The sequence below is a fragment of the Xenopus laevis genome, chromosome 5L, assembly GCF_017654675.1.
Source record: "Xenopus laevis strain J_2021 chromosome 5L, Xenopus_laevis_v10.1, whole genome shotgun sequence".
Classification (NCBI taxonomy): Eukaryota; Metazoa; Chordata; class Amphibia; order Anura; family Pipidae; genus Xenopus; species Xenopus laevis.
Window position 1 is genome coordinate 104,599,033 of NC_054379.1, and position 21,109 is coordinate 104,620,141.

At 38.5% G+C, this 21,109-nt stretch overlaps 1 protein-coding gene across 4 annotated transcripts in view; it reads left to right on the forward strand.

The window, feature by feature from the left end:
- The first annotated feature begins 221 nt into the window (after window positions 1-221).
- The window catches only part of clcn2.L (chloride voltage-gated channel 2 L homeolog), a 63,252-nt gene continuing 42,364 nt past the window's right edge, over window positions 222-21,109 (forward strand). The window contains exon 1 of one of the 4 annotated variants that reach the window (XM_041563205.1): window positions 222-528. In XM_041563205.1, coding sequence (XP_041419139.1) covers window positions 478-528 — 51 coding nt within the window. In that variant the 5' untranslated portion in view covers window positions 222-477. The remainder of the gene's footprint in view (window positions 529-21,109) is intronic. The other 3 variants (XM_041563204.1, XM_041563202.1, XM_041563203.1) reach the window with 3 other exon arrangements.

Consider the following 21,109-nt stretch of genomic DNA (forward strand, 5'->3'; position numbering starts at 1 on the left):
GAATATATGTCCGTGCAGGTAGTACCTGTTAGACTTGCGCAGCGCTAGGAACATTCCAACAAAATACTCCCCCTCTTCTGTATTTGTCTGACTGCCTTACTTTAGGGAAGCCTCCCTGGGGACATTGTGTGTAAGAAGTGTGCGACGCATTGTTATAACCACCAGCAACTAGTGTAAAGCAACACATTAGACTGGGGGGGCGCGTGAGAGAGGAAAGAAGCAAGCAAGGGGCGTGTCAGGGGCGGAACTAGGGGAGGCTGTTGTGGGAGAAGACAGAAGAGAGAGACGTGGGACAGAGAAAGAGACTCGTTCAGAATGAGAAGTAGCTGGAAGACAAACATATCGGGAGGGAGAGCTGGGAGCCCTACAGAGAGAAGTAGAAGGAGCTAGCAAAAGAACCCCGGGCTGGGAGAGGCTCAAGCAGCGACTACCGGCCTCATATCCTGGGAGAGACAGACAAGGGGCAACAGGGCAAACATGTCCGGGAACGGGATGGAGCAGCGAGCTCTGAAATATGAGCAAACGCTGGTGAGTGGGTGTCCTGCAGGGATGTAGCAACATGTCTTTGACTTGCCCCTCTGAAATTGCACTGTGGGCCCTGGGCACAGTCCTAACCCCAAACCCAATTTATCCTACAAATTGACGGTAATGTTGCAGTGCAGTCAGACTTGCCTGCTGATTGTGCATAACCTGCAGCACTTCCTAGGGATGTCACTGACAGCTGCTCTATAGGCTGCCTCATGCACAGCCTTTAAGTTCTGACCTCCTCACTGTCTATGGAGCTGTCACTGTTTAAATAATTGGTCTTTGCTCACTTTCTGTCTAATCAAGTGTCTATCCCAGGAGTGCCCATACTTTACTAATGTGAGGTCTACTTTTAGTGATGTTGTCCCATTATGATCTACATCAGTGATCCCCAACCAGTAGCTCATGAGCAACATGTTGCTCTCCAACCCCTTGGATGTTGCGCTCAGGGTTCTCAAAGCAGGAGTTTATTTTTTAATTCCAAGCTTGAAAGCAAGTTTTAATTGCATAAAAACTAAGTAAAGTGCCATGTAAAGCCTCTTGTAGGCTGCCAGTCCACATAGGTGCAACCAAATAGCCAACCACAGCCCTTATTTGGCATCTCCAGGGACATTTTCCTGCTTGTGTAAATGCTTACACTTGAATGTGGCTCACAAGTAAAAAAGGTTGGGGACCCCTGATCTACATCCATAAAAGCATTGTTAGCATTCTGTTCCATGGAAAATATTACTTAAATATTATATTGATTTATGAGAATTTATATTGCTATAACAAACAACTATTCCTTACTAATAAAAATGAATAAAAACCATGAAACTGAAGGGTGATTTAGACAAGCTGTTTGTTAACAGTGTCTTGAGATTGACTGATCACCAGCTAAAGGTCTATTGGTAGAGCCCGATCTACCTTTTGGGAACCCCTGGTCTATTCCAAATCTTATTTCTGCCCAAAGATTTAAACAACTATATACACATCAGCTATAATAATTTAATACATCCATGAACTATACTTTATGTTAAAGGTCTAGATCTGCGGGGACATAAGAAAGCATCTATTGACCATTCAATCACACTCGACTTTTGACACTCACAGCTCTACCTTTAAAACATTAGTCTGCTCATCTGCATTCTCTGCTTTAGGGCCCTGGCATATGGAATGCATCCAAACATATATATTATTTTGATGTGCACTCTTTAACTCAAGTTAATATCTTTTGTGAATGCAACATGCATTTTGATTTTTGAATATATTCTGTACACATTGTTAAACCTATAAAAGTGCAACATGTTGCATGCGCAAATTCAGAGAGTGCTTGTGGATAAAAACTTACACAATATAATATTTATAATCTGCACTGAAACCTGCATCTCAACTGTGCATCAAACATGAAAAAATACCCAACAGTGCCTCAGCAGTGCGTGTGCTACATATTCCATCTCTGGTGCTTAAAACTTCTCTTCCAATAAAATTCGAATATACTGTCACTGTAGTTTATAAAGGGCCCCAGTGTAAAGCTAGGAACAGACTGGAATAAGATTCTACCTTCAAACGTTTTTGATATTGTGGGCTATAAATCTATTTATCTATATAAATCTATTTACCTTTCATACAAACATTTGTTTCTGGAACACTGCAAGGATCACCAGATATCCTCATTCTGATAGACATAGGAGCTTTGTATTAAAGAATGGAAAAGCCAGCAACTCACTAAAAAAGTTTCCTGTGCCCAACTTAAAGGCCATATATGTACAGATACAAGGGTGAAAAAATAAGAATAGAAAGGTGGGTATACTCTGTAGAGTCCCAGCGCATGTTAACTTTGAAGGGTTATAAAATTCGACTTGCATAGTTTTATGAACGCATGATGTTTACATGCACTCCCATCAGTCATAGTAAAAGATGGGTGTATATACATAATGGAATTTAGGTCATGGCCATCCATTTTGGCAACGGATGCACCCCCTCAGCTTGCTTGAGCATTCATATTAGCATGTCATTATGACAGGACCATCTATTGACATTATTGACGATGCGCTAGAACAGTGCTTATTAATATTTATCTTAAGTGACCGAAAGTCATAGAATCTGATTTGTGGTACAAAAACTAATTTTGATCCAGCTATGCAACTTGTTTAATTTTTTTTCTATTGTAGGAGGGCATTTTTATGTATTTATAGGGATTTTTTGGTTCAAACCCATTGGTTACGAAACCTTGCACTAATGCAATGAAAGTAGAAAAACGGGCACAATGTCATAACAGTCAATCAGCAGGTAGAGTTTACTGCTCACCTGTTTAAAGGTGTAGTTTAACTTCCAAACACTTTTTCCTCTTCATTACACTAGCAACAATCAATTTTTTTATGTGTGATCATTATTATAAAATTTACGATTAAACTTTAATTTTGCCACTGCGGACTCTCTAAACTGCTTTGTTAAATTATTTGACACATTTCTCAGCAGCATCAGAGAAATGTCCACATCTAATTGTATCAACTATAACAAGAAAAACAAGACTGTAACAATTGAGCATGCTCAGAGGATAATTTGGAGCCCCCCCCCACACACACACACAGACACACATCTCTAGGGAACATAAAAACACTGAAAAAGAAAAAAATCTGCAGTCTGAAAAAGACCATTATTTGTGTGAACTACTCAAAAACAACTGAACTGAAAAAAGTTTTTGAGAGGTGAACTGCCAACTTCAAAGTTAGTTAGATGTTAGTTAGTTTTCAAACAATTACAAAGTGGTGGACAAGAGCTGCTTGTATAGAGATATTTAACAGACCAGCTTGACTTGTTCTGTTTTTTGAATAAGGCCATAAAGCAGGGATTCTTAAAGGGGTTGTTCAACTTTGAGTTAACTTTTAGTGTAATGCAAAGAATTGTATTCTGAAACAATTTGGAATTCGTTTTAATGCTTTATTATTTGTGCTTTTTAGCTGTTTCAGTAATCTGGTTTCTAGGGTTCAAATTATCCTAGCAACCCTACATTGCTATGAATAAAAGACTGGAATATGAATAGGAGAGGGCCTGAATAGAAACATGAGTAATAGAAAGTAGGAATAACAATGAATGTGTGGCCTAACAGAGCCTTTGTTTTTTTAGATGAGGTCCATGACCCTATTTGAAAGCTGGGAAGCCAGAAGAAGAAGGCAAATAATTCAGAAACTATTAAAAAGTCAAAATGAAGGCTAATTGAAAAGTTACTTAGAATTAGCCATTCTATGATATACTAAGGGGCAGATTCATTAAGGGTCGAATTTCGAAGTTAAAAATACTTCGAAATTCGACCCTCGAATTGAAATCCTTCGACTTCGAATATCGAAGTCGAAGGATTTAGCGCTAATCCTGCGATCGATCGATCGAAGGATTATTCCTTCGATCGAACGATTAAATCCTTCGAATCGAACGACGAAGGATTTTAATCCAACGATCGAAGGAAAATCCTTTGATCAAAAAATCACAGGCAAGCCTATGGGGACCTTCCCCATAGGCTAACATTGACTTCGGTAGGTTTTACCTGCCGAAGTAGGGGGTCGAAGTTTTTTTTAAAGGGAAAGTACTTCGACTATCGAATGGTCGAATAGTCGAACGATTTTTCGTTCGATTCGTTCGATTTCGTTCGAATTCGAACGAATTTAACCAATTCGATGGTCGAAGTACCCAAAAAATACTTCGAAATTCGAAGTATTTTTCATTCGAATCCTTCACTCGAGCTTAGTGAATCGGCCCCCTAAATGTTAATGTAAAAGTGAACCGCCCCTTTAAAGGAGAAGGTAAGGCATGCTGCACGTGGGGGTGCCAAATGTTAGGCACCCCCAAGTGATTGTATTGACTTACCTGAAACCCGGGCGGTGCTCCTATCAGCAGAAAACAACATCGGCACGGGGTTATACCAGTGTGCACCACGGATCACTTCTCTTCCGTCTTCCGCTTTCTTCGCGGGGCTGGACATGCACAGTAGAGCGAGAAACCGAATTTTAACGAAAAAGTCGGCTATTTCGTTCAACTGCACATGCGTTTGCCCAGGAAATTTGAAGCTAGAAGAAGCCAGGATTGGATCGCTCCGTGGCGCTCACTGGTATAACTCCGGTTCAGTTTTCTGCTGATAGGAGCACTGGCCCGGGGTTTCAGGTAAGTCAATACAAACATTTGGGGGTGCCTAACATTTGGCACCCCCAAGTGCAGGAAGCCTTTCCTTCTCCTATAATCTGCTTGTTGGGTTCCAAAAAAATGAGCCCCCATTTTCTTCAGGTTTTGGGCATACAAGCAATCTATATGCTTCTCTCGGCATAATGAATATTAATGAGGCGGAGAGAAGCAGATGTGCTAAAATCAGCACTTCCTTTAAAAGATCAGTATCTGCCTGTGTGCAGCTACACAGAGCCAAGCACAGCAGAACCTGCTTTCACTTGTTTCAGGTGGATCTCTGCTCCGCCTGGCTCTTTGTAGCCATACACAGGAGGAAACTATTCTTTTAAACGATGTGCTGATTTCAGTAAATCCGCTTCTCTCTGCCTCATTAATATTCATTAGGTGGAGAGAAGCGTATAAAACACTTGTGTGCCCAAAGACTTATGGTTGGTCTACATGAGCCCCTAGGATAATGTGGAGTATCTTCCTTTAGTAGAAAATCATTATTAAAATGAGATAGCTAACTGGTTTTAAAACAGTTTTAGAATTAGGAAACTAATTTACAAAGTAGAAGGCAAAAATATAAAAATGTATAATTTTTTTGAACTTCGAACCCTGCCTTGCTCCCTAGATGAAGTGACGCATGTCTCTGTGCTCTGTTTCAAGTGACAAAAATCGGCGGCCATCCTCCATGATTACAGCGCTGCCTGCAATCGGCAACTCTGTATTCATTGGATGGGATGAGGAAGGCATGTATATTCTTACCTATCCCCATAACTTACATGTCATTCAGAAGAAGAGAAGAAATATTGTCATAGCATTTTTTACAAAAAAAGTTTAAAAAAATGCTGGATTATTCTGGGCTTGTACAAATCTTAAATTCCAGAGGCTTTTTGTATCTCAGTTTATAGAAAATTTGTTCTCTAAACTGATAAAGGCATTCTTATTCTGATAAAGTAGGAAGGAGTGGCAGAATTAACTGACTGCCTACAGCATATCTGCTACAACACTTGTGTAAACTGCATGCAACTTCAAGAAAGTTTCAGAGTACTCAATGTGTATTTATACAGTTTATTGATCGGCAATGGGAAACTTGTACTGTATTGAATGTTTTTACCTAGTATCGAAGCAGTATAGGGCCTGGGTGCTAAATTGCACAAGTGCAGTTGACAGTAGCAATTAGTTGTATGTGATTTTGTGTGTCACATATAGATTCAGTTGCATGAAAGTGCCCTGCCCATAGCATCCACTGGAAAATTGATCATTACCAAGCAATCTCACTTGATCGCATCAGCATCTGCCATTTCCTTTAGGTTCCCTATTCAAATAATGGAAAGCAGCTGCTGGTGTGCAAGGTAGTATTGGGGAGACCTTATCGATCAGAACACTGTTCCATGGGTCTTAAAGAGAATCTAAACCCAAAAGATGAATGGTGTTATATTGCTTAGAGCACTTTTGTATTTTCTGTTTGTATTCTATGTTTTTACATACAATTTTAAGAGCTTTTTGAGATCTTAGCAGGGTTGGAGTGGGCCGGCGGGACAACAGGAAAAAACTCGGTGGGCCCCTGTCGACCCAGGCCATTTCTTCTTCTGAAAACTGCAGTCTAAATGTGCTTATTGCGACGCCCCCATCCCCTTGCCACTGGAATGGGGGGGGGGGTTGGTGGCAATTGCAATGAGGTGTGGGCAGCCCCGGTAGGCCCCGGATATCCCAGTCCAACACTGGATATAGGCAATTTTATAAAGCTTTTTACTGCTAGGCACACTTTTTTTCTGAACACAGGCAACCCTGTCTGTACACTTGTTCAGTTACTGTATACACTGTATCCAGTTAACTCTTGGGTTGCTGACTCAGCAGTATAAAACTGCAAATATCTTAGAAAATAGGAAATTCGCGTACACAGCAAAAGTGCTCCGAGAACCACCCAAAATAAGTTTTCAGCACTTAATTTTTTGGGGTTTAGAACCCCAAAAAAATAAGAATGTACCAGTGCATTACTCATACTCATTCCCAGGCTGTGCACGGGAGCTGGCAATACTCATCTCACTGTACTGTAGGATAAGAACCAATCAGCAGCTAGCAGGACCTGATAGGGAACAGAAGCCTGTATGTGCTTGTGTGACTGCAGGGCTGTGATTGGCTGTCCTCTTCCTACTGTGCTTCTGGCAGGGACCATTGACACACGCCCATCCCTCATTTAAAACACAGACAGGGACCAGTTAACATCTGTAGGGAGCTCCAATAAAGCGGCTATTTTTAAAAATAATATAAATTTTTAACACCAGGTAAAATCAACACCATATATTACTTATAATTGCCTACAAAAATTGTTGTTGTTTTTTTCATTTATCCTATATGTCTCCTTTAAAGGGCTTGTTCACCTTTGAGTTAATTTTTAGTATGATGTAGAGAGCGATACTCTGAGGTAATTTGCAATTGGTTTTCATTTTTATTATTTGTGATTTTTGAGTTATTTTTATTCAGCAGCTCTCCAGTTTTCAATTTCAGCCGTCTGGTTTCTAGGGTCCAAATTGCCCTAGCAACCATGCATTGATTTGAACAAGAGACTGGAATATGAAAAGGAGATGCCTAAATAGAAAGACGAGTAATAAAAAGCAGCAGTAACAATAAATGTGTAGCCTTAAAGAGAATTTGTTTTTAGAAGGGGTCGGTGACCCCCATTTGAAAGCTGGAAAAAGTCAGAAGAAGAAGGCAAATTATTCAAAATTTATAAAAAAAAATAAATAATGAAAACCAATTGAAAAGTTGCTTAGAACTGGCCATTCTATAACATACTAAAAGTTAACTTAAAGGTGAACCACCCCTTTAAAGGTTTAGACTTATTTTTGTGTTCCTCTACATGTAGACACAGACAGTGGCAGAACTACCGGGGGAGCAGGGGGTGCGAGCGGGCCCGTACCCCCTCAGGGTCCCCCGGCAGTCCCTGAAAATGCGGGAGGTACAGAGGGGGGCGGGGTCCGGCTGCGCGTCACGCACCAGCGCCTACCCCCTCTAGTTACTCCACTGGACACAGAAGTTGAGAGATCCTGTGTTTCTGTATGGGGACTATGCACACTAAATGCAGTTAAAATTCTGCACATTGTATTTTAACTGTGTTTGGCATTCCAGCTCACTTCCGTGGGTACAGTTCCCATTGAAGATAATATTAACTCCTGTGCTCTGTTTGTTCGACCTCCACCTCACGGGAAGGCAATAAAAACTGCCCATGTGTAAGAGCCTTTACAGTAATGGATAAATGCATATTTTTAGTATTGATATAATAAAATGTTGTCGGACTGCATGTATCTTGGAAGTGCTTGCTTCTGGTTTTGTTGTTACAGCAGTGTTTACACCCTTTTGACAACATATGCCCAGGATTATTAATTCTTTATCTTAGCTGGGCAGTGTGGTCTGTCAGAGTGTGTCTCTGCCTGTTTGTGCCCACTTCTTGTTCAGTGGGAGGATTATTCAATACATGGCTTTGTTGTTCATTGTGCAGCCGATTAAAGTCTTAGCTTTGAGAAGAGATGGGGGTGTGCTTTCAACTAATTCATTCTTCACTGCATGTTAATTTAGGAGCACATGATTCTGGAGAAAATACGTTAAATACCCAAATGAGTTCGAAAATATTAACCATGGAAAAAGTTGTTCCTCAGAGCAGATTTGTTGCTCTCAAGGGCACCCTGAGATACAAATGCAGTGAGCCACAGTAGAAAGCTTTCTAAAGTGCTGGCTGGGTATCATCCTAGCATATTATAACTAAAAAAACACTGGCATAGGTACTGCCCACTTGATACAGAGAAGAAAAGAAAAAAAAATCAAGGTACAGGGAATCCTCTAGTTACATACACCTGACTTACATACAACTCACACTTACAGATGGGGCTGTTATAGTAACATACTATGATTTGCTTTGCCTTTATTAGCATTTAGCGTTAATAAACCACCTGCCCCAATCCCCTCTGGCATACTATGTTAAGACACACATCTGTCTAAGTTGCATTTAATAAGTAAATGTATATGTTTCAACATAAGTTGAATACACATTCAACTTAAGAACAAACCTACAGACCCATCTCGTACATAACCTGGAGACTGCCTGTATCTGTTAAAGGGTCAGAAATGGGGCTTAAAGTAGATCTAAACTTAAAAATTTACATTGATGATAACTTATTCAGAGTGCATTTCTGGAAACTTTTGCAAATTTACATTCATTTTCTATTTTTAGTGGTTTCTGAAAATATTTAATTTTAGACAGTTTTATACTGCTAGGCAGTCTTCAGCTCAACAGCTTTCGGCCAGATATCGATTAGGGAAGCCCGTCGGAGGGCCCCACACACAGGCCAATAAAGGTCCCTATAGACGCAAAGATTTCTCTTGCCGAACGACCGATTTTAGCAAAGTGCAACCAATCCTTCGAAATTATTGTGCGGTTAGTGGGATTCAAACGATCGTATATCTTACGATTTTTTGGCCAACATCTGCCAGGAAATTGATCGGCCAGGTAAAAAAATCTTTGTCAGTCCATGTATCTACCCATGTATGGGGCAGTCCACCAGCCGACTCAACCAATATGTGGTTGAAAATTGGGCAGATATCCATTACACAGGTTTAAAAATCTCATGGGGGTGATTAAGCCTTCAGCTTGTTTATGTGGTCCTTGCCCCAATGGCCTGTATCTATATCTTTGTGATTCGCCCTAGGGCCAATGATCGGATCAGGCCAACCTGGCATATCAGGGAAAGGGCCGCTCCTTTGGCAACCTCGACAAACGAGTGAATCTTTCAGTGTTTGGCCAGCTTAAGTCTGTATCAATTTATTTTTTAGGTTTAGATGCCCTTTAAGCTCCAATAAAAGTATTACATTACAATAAACAAGAACAAAGAAGAACCAGTATTTATATAATAAAAAATAATGTACCCCATCCTGAAGAAGGATATTAATAAACTAACCAAAGTATAAGTGCTATATTTTAATATAGAGAATACTATATTTTTTAAAGTATGCAGGTTTTGTGATTCATATGACATGCAATATCACTAAGCAAGGATTGCAATAAATTGAAAATGTATTTCCTGCATATTTGTAACATTGAATGGTTCTGATCTTTAAACAAACTAAATTAGACAAAAAAAAACCTGAGTAAACAAAAAACACAGTTTATTTAAGGAACAAAGTTATCCAACAAGCACATCACCCATGTGAAAAAGTAACTGAACCATATCATGCGAGTTAAGTATCAGCACAAAGTTTCTACAGGAGGTTATGGACATGAAAAAAAGTTTAAAATAAAGTTATCACATATCAATGTAGCAAAGGTTACACATCCATGACTCAAATGTACCATCAAAACCCAGTTATCTCCAAAGGGGGAAGAACTGGAAAAGTAGTAAGTGGTAAAAAAGAAACTAGATTAAAATGAGATTCATGGACCATGACAACTTGCAGTTATTGACAAACCATTGTAAAGTTCAATGACCTGGGTAAAAGTGCTCAGCCTTGAGTCTAGTGCTTTTTTTTGAGCTCTCCAATGGATATTACTATGGGAGTATATTATTTCCTTCATTATGATGATTTTCGGAAATTATTGCTGGATATATTTTTATGCATTGCTGGATATATGAACATAAAAACTGCACCACAACTTATAGTGCTTTTTCAGTAAGAGGATCAAGCCATTCCCAGTATTAGAACTGGATTATTTTAAACCTTATTACGTTTATTTTCACAACATTCCAGATTTAGGGCTGAGGATGGAGATTCAGAATAGGTTCTCACGGTTCACAGTGCACTACTAAATATTTCACAGAAATCTGCTTGCCATATTGCAGTGGCCATAGGTGGAACAATCCAGACCCAAACTCTTTAGGCACCTACAGGTGCAAAGAATAATGATCATTTTTGCTCTGTAGTCCATTGCTTTGAACTGGTGCCCTTAATATTTTAGTTTCACTAGTAGCGGTCCCAACCACCTATGATATAACTTGCATTTATATTACCCTTTAAAACAGGAAACTGTGTTTTAATTAAGTTGTGAAAAATAAACAAAATATACAGCATTCACACATTAATATGTTTCTAAAGAACATGTATTCCAGTGACAGACTATTCAACATACATCCCTTTCAAAGGCTGAGCTGAAGCACCCTGCACTTTCCATCTGCTTTTATAGCCGTTCATGCATGTCCAGATTAGGTTGGCCATTTTGAACCCACAGTACTGCCTAGCCTTTGGGCTTTGTATGCCAGGTCAGGGTGGCTATTTTAATAGACTATCTAAATGCAAATACTTTTTGCAGTGTTTACTGTGTACAACTGTGTAATTTATAATATAATGGAGGGCCCATGAGTATTGCTCTGTACTTGCATATTGGGGGATGCAGAATAGATAGCTGGTAGTCAAAGCACTACAGTCCAGGTTTGTAAATTGAAATTTTTTTTTATTGCATTCAGAGGCATGCTTGGAAACAATGTCTTATGATGTACACGGAGATCTGTAGCTAACGAATTAATTATAAACTCTTTGCTTCAGACTCAGCTGTGGTTTTCATGTTTGGTGGGCCTAGTTATGCTTCTTTTGTGACAAATGACTAATCTATAAGTTATTTGAATTCAAACTGGAATCTAAATTATGAGTTTATTTGAAACATAGTTTGCTATAGTAGACGTTCAAAGCTGCTTATCTTAAGTCTTAAGTTAAAGCATACAGGTCCAATCCCCTGGAACATATAAGGCAAACATGAAGTGTGCCTTGGTAATGATAAAATATGTTGTCCAAACATGGAGCTTTTATGAAGACCATCAGCTATCCCTAATTTGACATTGATACACACCCCATGCCGAATGACAGAGACACATGATATAGTTAAGAGTTGCACTGAATCCAGGATTCAGTTTGTCTGGGTTGCTATCAGGATTATAGCTGTAGTGCTAGCTGTGAGGAGCATACATGCTATTTAACCAGATGAAAGCATGTTAAGTGCTATACACAAAACAGGTACTGTAATGCAATAAAGGCTTTAATAAGCAATTCAAAGTAAAAATTAACAAAGGTAAGACAAAAATACAGGCTGCAAGACAAGTCTAAATGCAGGCATTAAATCAAGGCAAATGGCAGGAAAACAAAGTCCCAGAGATGGGACAAGGGTCATACTAGGAGATCAGCAGTGGCAATAATGGAATGGGACAGGGCAGGAATACACTCTCTAAATAGGAGCAGGATAGGATACTCAGACAGGATACTCAGGATAGTTTATGATCCAGCCAAAAGAGCAGAAAGGAACATGCTTAAAAAGCCCTTTAATAGCTGCAATTGGATCACATGACTACCAGGTGTGCATCAATGATGTCAATGGCATGAACAATTATCACATTACTTACCATACTAATCTTTTGCTGGGTCCTATGGCTCAACCAGGAGAAGCAGCAGCGCATGAACTGGAGGTTCTTGGTTCTAGACTGAGTAAATCCTATAACAAAGTTTGGGATTAATTCAAAGTTTCTATTTAGTCAAATCTTAAGTGTTTTGCCAGTCCAAATCCAAACCATTCAAGATTTTTGAAACTCCCACCACAACAACTTTTTGGATTTTTATTTAATTCTTAAATTTGACTTTAAAAATTAGGGTTTGATTTCTGTTGAGTTTTTTGCTGGCTGTTGAGTTTTTTGTCCGAAATTGATGGATTTAGCGCATCCATCTCTAAAATAGTTTGATTGCGGAATAATTAATAACCATGACCCCATCTTTTTCTCAATCCCAAATACAGATATAAGTATAAATACATCTACTTCTGTGGAAAACTCACCAATGTGGAATGGTGGCCCAGGTGCTCCAGCCCCAGGCCCTCAGCTCAAGGGAGTAGGCAATCCAAGCAGAAAGAAATTAAAGGTTTAGGTTTAGGCCACACACAGATCGGACCAAAAGTTTTTTGTTTACAATCATCTCAAGCCTTACGTATTTCATGTCTATTTGGCCATTAATCATAGGTGCCCATTTTCTTCTCCCCAGTCAACATTGAAGAACAAGTAAGCATTACAGTAATGATCTAAAGTTTCCATGTGCAAACAGGTTGTTGAGCAAGTTAAAATGCATTTTGTAAAGCACCGCGTTGCATTCATGGTCTCCAAATAAATTTTGGTAAAAAAATAATTTTGTATTTACCAAAATATATATGTAGTTAAAAGCAAAAATGTGTACACCCTTTTCCAAATTACTTTTCACTTACTAAATTAACTAAATATGTAGTAAACCGCTATTGCAGGAATTCGTGTGTTAAAACAGTATGTTTACAAATTTTAATGCACAGTTACAGTTTATTTCACAAATTTTAAAAACAGGAACAAAGAACATACTGTAGTATTTGAAGCAGGTGCAAAGATTTTTACACCCTAGTAACAAGTCACCACCTTTGGCACAGATCAGAGCTTGTAAATGACTTTAGTATCCAACTAAGATCCTTTCAGTTCTTGTTGTATGGATATTAGCCCCCACTTCCTTGCAGAACACTTCTAATTCAAAGATCTTTTTTTGGTACCCTTGCATGTGTAAGATTTACTTGCATATTTTCAGTGATGTTTAGGTCAGGAGTCTGTGATGGTCATTCCAATACATTCAGCTTGCTTTTGTTCTGGTAGCTTATGGCTTTTAAGGTGTGTTTAGGATCATTGACATGTCATATCTAAAGGTGGCCATAGACTCAAAGATCCGCTCGTTTGGCGACATCGCCAAACGAGCGGATCTTTCCCCGATATGCCACTAAACTGCGTGGCTATATCGGGGGTAATTCGAGCGTTCGTCGGAAGCCCCCATACACGGGCAGATAAGCTGTCAAATCGGTCCAAACGACCGATATCGGCAGCTTTATCTGCCCGTGTATGGCCACCTTAAGGCTATTGTGATCTTAAAGGCATTCTGTCATGATTTTTATGGTGAAGTTTTATTTCTAAATTACACTGTTTACACTGCAAATAATTCACTATACTATGTAAAATTTCATTCCTTAACCAGCAAGTGTATTTTTTTTTTAATTTTATAATATTGGCGTGTAGGCAGCCATCTCAGGTCATTTTGCCTGATCATGTGCTTTCAGAAAGAGCCAGCACTTTAGGATGGAACTGCTTTCTGGCAGGCTGTTGTTTCTCCAACTCAGTGTAACTGAATGAGTCTCAGTGGGACTTGGCTTTTTACTATTGAGTGCTGTTCTTAGATCTACCAGGGAGCTGTTATCTTGTGTTAGGGAGCTGCTATCTGGTTACCTTCCCATTGTTAGGCTGCTGTGGGGGAAAGGGAGGGGGGTGATATCACTCCAACTTGCAGTGCCGCAGTAAAGAGTGACTGATGTTTATCAAAGCTCAAGTCACATGTCTAGGGACAGCTGGGAAACTGACAATACAGTGGTGTGAAAAACTATTTGCCCCCTTCCTGATTTCTTATTCTTTTGCATGTTTGTCACACAAAATGTTTCTGATCATCAAACACATTTAACTATTAGTCAAAGATAACACAAGTAAACACAAAATGCAGTTTTTAAATGAGGGTTTTTATTATTTAGGGAGAAAAGAAATCCAAACCTGTGTGAAAAAGTAATTGCCCCCTGAACCTAATAACTGGTTGGGCCACCCTTAGCAGCAATAACTGCAATCAAGCGTTTGCGATAACTTGCAACGAGTCTTTTACAGCGCTCTGGAGGAATTTTGGCCCACTCATCTTTGCAGAATTGTTGTAATTCAGCTTTATTTGAGGGTTTTCTAGCATGAACCGCCTTTTTAAGGTCATGCCACAACATCTCAATAGGAGTCAGGTCAGGACTTTGACTAGGCCACTCCAAAGTCTTCATTTTGTTTTTCTTCAGCCATTCAGAGGTAGATTTGCTGGTGTGTTTTGGGTCATTGTCCTGCTGCAGCACCCAAGATCGCTTCAGCTTGAGTTGATGAACAGATGGCCGGACATTCTCCTTCAGGATTTTTTGGTAGACAGTAGAATTCATGGTTCCATCTATCACAGCAAGTCTTCCAGGTCCTGAAGCAGCTAAACGTAAGTCCAATCAAGTGGAGCGCTCACCTCCCTAATACACACCTTTTGTAGTGCCAGGTGCTGTACTGTGAGACCCACCCCTGTCACTGGGTCAAATCGATATCCAAAAGAAAGCCAGTAGCACACTGAGTCAGGTTGCAGTTGTGTTCAAAAAGAATTATTTTATTAAGCCCATATGCAAAAAGGCCTTTTTGCATATGGGCTTAATAAAATAATTCTTTTTGAACACAACTGCAACCTGACTCAGTGTGCTACTGGCTTTCTTCTGAAGCAGCTAAACAACCCCAGACCATCACACTACCACCACCATATTTTACTGTTGGTATGATGTTCTTTTTCTGAAATGCTGTGTTACTTTTACACCAGATGTAACGGGACGCGCACCTTCCAAAAAGATCAACTTTTGTCTCGTTGGTCCACAAGGTATTTTCCCAAAAGTCTTGGCAATCATTGAGATGTTTTTTAGCAAAATTGAGACGAGCCTTAATGTTCTTTTTGCTTAAAAGTGGTTTGTGCCTTGGAAATGTGCCATGCAGGCCGTTTTTGCCCAGTCTCTTTCTTATGGTGGAGTCGTGAACACTGACCTTAATTGAGGCAAGTGAGGCCTGCAGTTCTTTAGATGTTGTCCTGGGGTCTTTTGTGGCCTCTCGGATGAGTTGTCTCTGCGCTCTTGGGGTAATTTTGGTCGGCCGGCCACTCCTGGGAAGGTTCACCACTGTTCCATGTTTTTGCCATTTGTGGATAATGGCTCTCACTGTGGCTTGCTGGAGTCCCAATGCTTTAGAAATGGCTTTATAACCTTTACCAGACTGATAGATCTCAATTACTTTTGTTCTCATTTGTTCCTGAATTTCTTTGGATCTTGGCATGATGTCTAGCTTTTGAGGTGCTTTTGGTCTACTTCTCTGTGTCAGGTAGCTCCTATTTAAGTGATTTCTTGATTAAAACAGGTGTGGCAGTAATCAGGCCTGGGGGTGAGTACAGAAATTGAACTCAGGTGTGATAAACCACAGTTAAGTTATTTTTTAACAAGGGGGGGCAATCACTTTTTCACACAGGCCCATGTAGATTTGGAGTTTTTTTTATCCCTTAATAACGTAAACCTTCATTTAAAAACTGCATTTTGTGTCCAATTATGTTATCTTTGACTAATAGTTAACGGTTTTTGATGAGCAGAAACATTTAAGTGTGACAAACATGCAAAAGAATAAGAAATCAGGAAGGGGGCAAATAGTTTTTCACACCACTGTATGTCTAGCCCCATGTCAGATTTCAAAATTAAATGTAAAAAAATCTGTTTGCTCTTTTGAAAAATGGATTTCAGTGCAGAATTTTGCTAAAGCAGCACTATTAACTGATGTGCTTTGAAAAAACATGTTTTCCCGTGACAGTATCCCTTTAAGATCTACAGCTGGTTAGTATAGATATTGGTATATAGTAACATACCTCCCAACTGTCCTGTTTTTCATTAGACAGTCCCGATTTTGACAGCTTAGACCAACCATAGTCCTGAATTTTTACTGAAATGTCCGGAGTTTCTCTTTAATCTTCTGTACTGACACCAGAAAAAGATACAATGTTTCTGAAATGTAATAAAATAAGGCTTTTGGCAGAGAGCCCAGAATACTAAGCAGCTGCACTTAGATACATTTGTAACTATTTAAGATAAGCAAAAATACAATTGTAACTATATTTATATAAGCAGGTCTCTTGGGGAAACTGAGACAGATCTTTTTGTCCCTCTTTCTATTTTTCAAATTTTGGGAGGTACAGTATGTAGTTATATCTAAGTGTATAGTTCTTTAACGGTATGTGTATATCTGTATGGGGTTTTATTTGGAGGGGTTGAATTTGATGGACCCTAACTTAACTAAGTAACTATAAATGTTTTTCTTTATGCAGACATACCTCATTCCACAGATTAAAAGGAAATCAGAAATGTCTGTCTTGAGGCCAAAAATATAGGAAATAAAAGTTAATTCTTGAAAGCAGCAACCCTAGCCTAGTGTGAGCAAAGTGCCTTACACTGTGCAGCTGTGCAGCTGTGCATAATGATGCAATTGCATAGTTCCTGGAAATATATAATAGTTGTAACCTTTCATTCTTTGCTTTATAGATGTATTTGCATTACTGATCCTTTAGCACACTAATATATTTTGCATGTAATTCTCATGTTTCATATATTGTTCCTCAATACAATTATTCTTCATTTCTTCACATACTGTAGCAGTTTTGCACATAAAAAGGTGTACTGCAATGCTGCATTACTCAGATATCCCAACTCAACTGCTCAAAAGATGCATAAAGGTCTACATGAGGCTCATACTCTGTTCTGTGCTTAAATCAGTAATAGCCTTTCTTCCAGAAGTAGATCATTAGGGTGTGGGTAAAAGACTTTCTTTGTGTTCTCAAACAGAGTTTAGGAGCTGCCGACACTTCCTTGTCTTCACAAATCAGAATCAATCACCCTGGAGAACCAATGCCATCAAACAAGTGATTATTTATTTAGTTGCACTACATGTTTCGGATCTAACTGATCCTTCCCAGTGAACACTGGCACATGAGGAAGGACCAGTTAGATCTGAAACATGTAGTGCAACTAAATAAATAATCACTTTCTTCCAGAAGTACTGGTTGATCATAATATTTAAAAAAAAACTTGAAAAATATTTAATCGTTCCAACCCACATTGATCGATTCTTAATCTTAGCATTCTTAATAAACGTTACAGATCTCAATGAAAATCTGAGTGTCACTGAACAGGAATAAGACTTTTGGCTAGTAAATTAGGGAAAAACCACTATTGAATGTAGGCCAAGAAAGAGCCATTGAAAGACTTCGCTTGACTCATCTGTATTCAAACCATGCTCTTTTCTTTGAAAAAAATGTAAGGGATGCTAGGTGATACAAGCAGTGACTTTTTCATTAAAATGTTTGCAAATTTACTTTTGTTCCCCCACTGATATAAGAAAAGCACACATATTTTATTTTAGTTATTCTGTTATATTGCATATGCAACTATCACTTGAATTAAACAGTTTGGAAGTCCAGATACAGCTGCTAATGGCATAATTCAGCCAGTGTACATGATGTGTCCCATAAAAGCAGGGCAGCCATCAGGGGGGGACAGGGGGGAGAGTTGTAGGGGGGCCTGGCCACGCCACACTTCTGACTGACTTCAGGAAGGCATGGACATTTAAGGGGCCTTGGCCACTAATTTTCTCATAATGTGGGGGGGGGGGGCCTGGCCACCAATTTTTTTTTCTCATGTGGGGTCCTAGCCACCAATATTTTTGAATGGGGGGGGCCTGGCCACAAATGTTTTTTATGGGGGCCCTGACAACCAATATCTTTTTATTTTTTATTAACATGTGGGAACCCTAGCCACCAATATTTTTTTTGTTTTTTTACTGTGTGGTGGGGGGGCGGACCTGTGGGGTGGGGAGGGCGGACCTGTAGGTGGGTGCAGCACAGGGGGCCCATGAAATGTTGTCGTATGGGGCCCTGCGATTTCTGATGGCGGTCCTGCATATAAGTGGACTGGGGAATAGCTGAAAAATGTACGGGCAAAGTGCAGAAATAGACTGATTCTGTATGAACAATAGGTACATTTTACACAATGGGCTTATCTTCAGTTTATTATGAGCACAGAGATTCCAAGACTGACTGATATGACCTCATAGATTTTCTATTGAGAGACTCTGCTTACCGGAGCATGCATGTAAAAGTGATACAGCTTGGGGCAAGGAAGGATTTTAGACTGTATACATGTCAGGGAAACTACAACAGCACAGTGTGTTTGAGGAGGTGGCAGAGACACATTCCAGAATGTTTACCACGGCACAAATAGCCCTATGTGGGCATAATACCACAATACAATGAGAGAGAATACACATTTTTGCTAATGTATATTTGATATATTTCCCAGACTGTTTTCAATAATTTGTATCACCATTTTTGTTCAAGTAGGACTCTAAAAAATAGCAATGGCAGGTTTCAGAGTTTTTCAGATAACTATATATATATATATATATATATATATATATATATATATATATATATATATATCTAAAAAAACAAACAATCAATGTTTTGAAAAAAGGTCTTGAAAAAGGTCTGAACACAATCGAAACATTGATCCTTCAATAAATCTGGAATCTTCTTGCACAAAGCCCGAGTAGAGCTGGTATATTTTGTTTTTGGCACCTATATTGTAGCATTGTTTTGTGTATGCCCTTTCTAATATGTTTTTTTAAAAAAAAATATATATAGATATATATATATATATATGATAATATAAAGGGCATACATATATTACATACATACGCCTTTTATATACATATACAACAGGTATGGGATCTGTTATCCGGAAACCTGTTATCCAGAAAGCTCCAAATTACGTAAAGGTGGTCTCCCATAGACTCCATTTTATTCAAATTATCCAAATTTTTAAAAATAATTTCCCTTTTCTCTCTAATAATAAAACAGTACCTTGTACTTGATCCTAACTAAGCTATAATATATGTGTGTGTGTAACTCTTATCAAATCGCACAATATATAATTAATTAATTACATATTCATATAAATACAGGGAGCTGTAATATTGGATTAAATTGTGCTATTATATTACTTAAAAATACACATATACAGAATACAAGTGTATAAAACAGGGTATAAAAATGTAGGTGTTAAATTCATGTGTAGCCATTCATATGTAAAAAAACGTGCAACACTTATTTGTTCAATTATTCTGGTTATAACTCTCACCCCAGCAGCCTCTTGTGTTTGATATAAAAACATATTTTATATTTCCCTGGTCATTTTAAAAATATGTTTTAGTTTAATCAACCCATTTTATACCTTATAAAGCAGTATCCATTCATCCATCTACTCCAATTCCTTGTTAAATTTAATTCCTTGTAAAATCGACAATGCACATACTGTTTAGTAATCTTATATCAGTATTCAACTATGACCTAAAAGTACATTGTCTGACTTTCATTCCATATATAAATCACTATAATAATATTATTACTATTCTCAGGTCCAAAAGTCTGTAAATGTTCTCACTTCACATACTTTGTTCAAACCAAACTATTTGACTGTATTTAAAATAAACGGTTTGACTGTATTCAAGTGTTAAAGAACTGTACTGTAGGAATATACAGTATGTAAAAAAAAAAAAAAAAAAAGTTTTATGCTTTCATGCCTTAGGGCACTTAATCATAGTGGTTGAAATATGTGCATGCTATTAACACTTTTTATGGGACTTAGTCAAGTGTGAGTGGCAAAGACTTGGTAATATAGATATAGATGAAGATGTAGATAATAAACTGTTTTAAGCAACACCAGCCAACAGCAGCTACAACCCGGAAAATCACTCCATCAGACAGGGAGTTGTTTTGAAATAAAAAGGAGAGGGTTTAAAAAAAAAGTTAAGCAATAAAAAATAAGAGTAGCTATAAAAGTGAGGCAGCGGTCAATTAGGCCAAACTATTGCTGGCATCACTGACAAGACATACTAACCTAATTTTCAGTTTCAAAATTATAAAAAAAGACCATCTGAAAAGTTTCTTAGAATAAATCAGGGCCCCTTTTTTCTCGGGGTCTTGTAACTGATGAGGAAAATTACGACTAAGGAAAAATAATACGTGAAAGTACAGAAGGTCATTTTATTTTTGTCTTTAGGTGGGCATACCACTATAAAGAGTGTCCTCTTCATATAATTGCCAAAATAGTCTTGTGGTAAGCAAAGGTCGTATAAGTTATGCAGAAGCCCATTACCCAGAAACCTCTAAATTACAGAAATAATAATAAAACAGTAGCTTGTACTTTATCCAAACTAAGATATAATTAATCCTTATTGAAAGCAAAACCATCCGTTATTGTATGTTTACATGAGGCTAGTTGACTTAAGGTATGATGGAAATATCCGTTATCGGTAAGCCCCAAGTCCCAAGCATTCTGGATAACAGGTCCCATACCTGTATTCTTAAAGGGATACTGTCATGGGAAAAAAAAAAATTCAAAATGAAGCAGTTAATAGTGCTGCTCCAGCAAAATTCTGCACTGAAATCTATTTCTCAAAAGAGCAAACAGAATTTTTTATATTCAGTTTTTAAATCTGACATGGGGCTAGACATATTGTCAATTTCCCAGCTGCCCCAAGTCATGTGACTTGTGCTCTGATAAGCTTCATCACTCTTTACTGCTGTACTGCAAGTTGGAGTGATATCACCCCCCTCCCTTTCCACCCCAGCAGCCTAACAACAGAACAATGGGAAGGTAACCAGATAACAGCTCCCGTAAAACAAAATAACAGCTGCCTGGTAGATCTAAGAACAACACTCAATAGTAAAAACCCATGTCCCACTGAGACACATTCAGTTACATTGAGAAGGAAAAACAGCA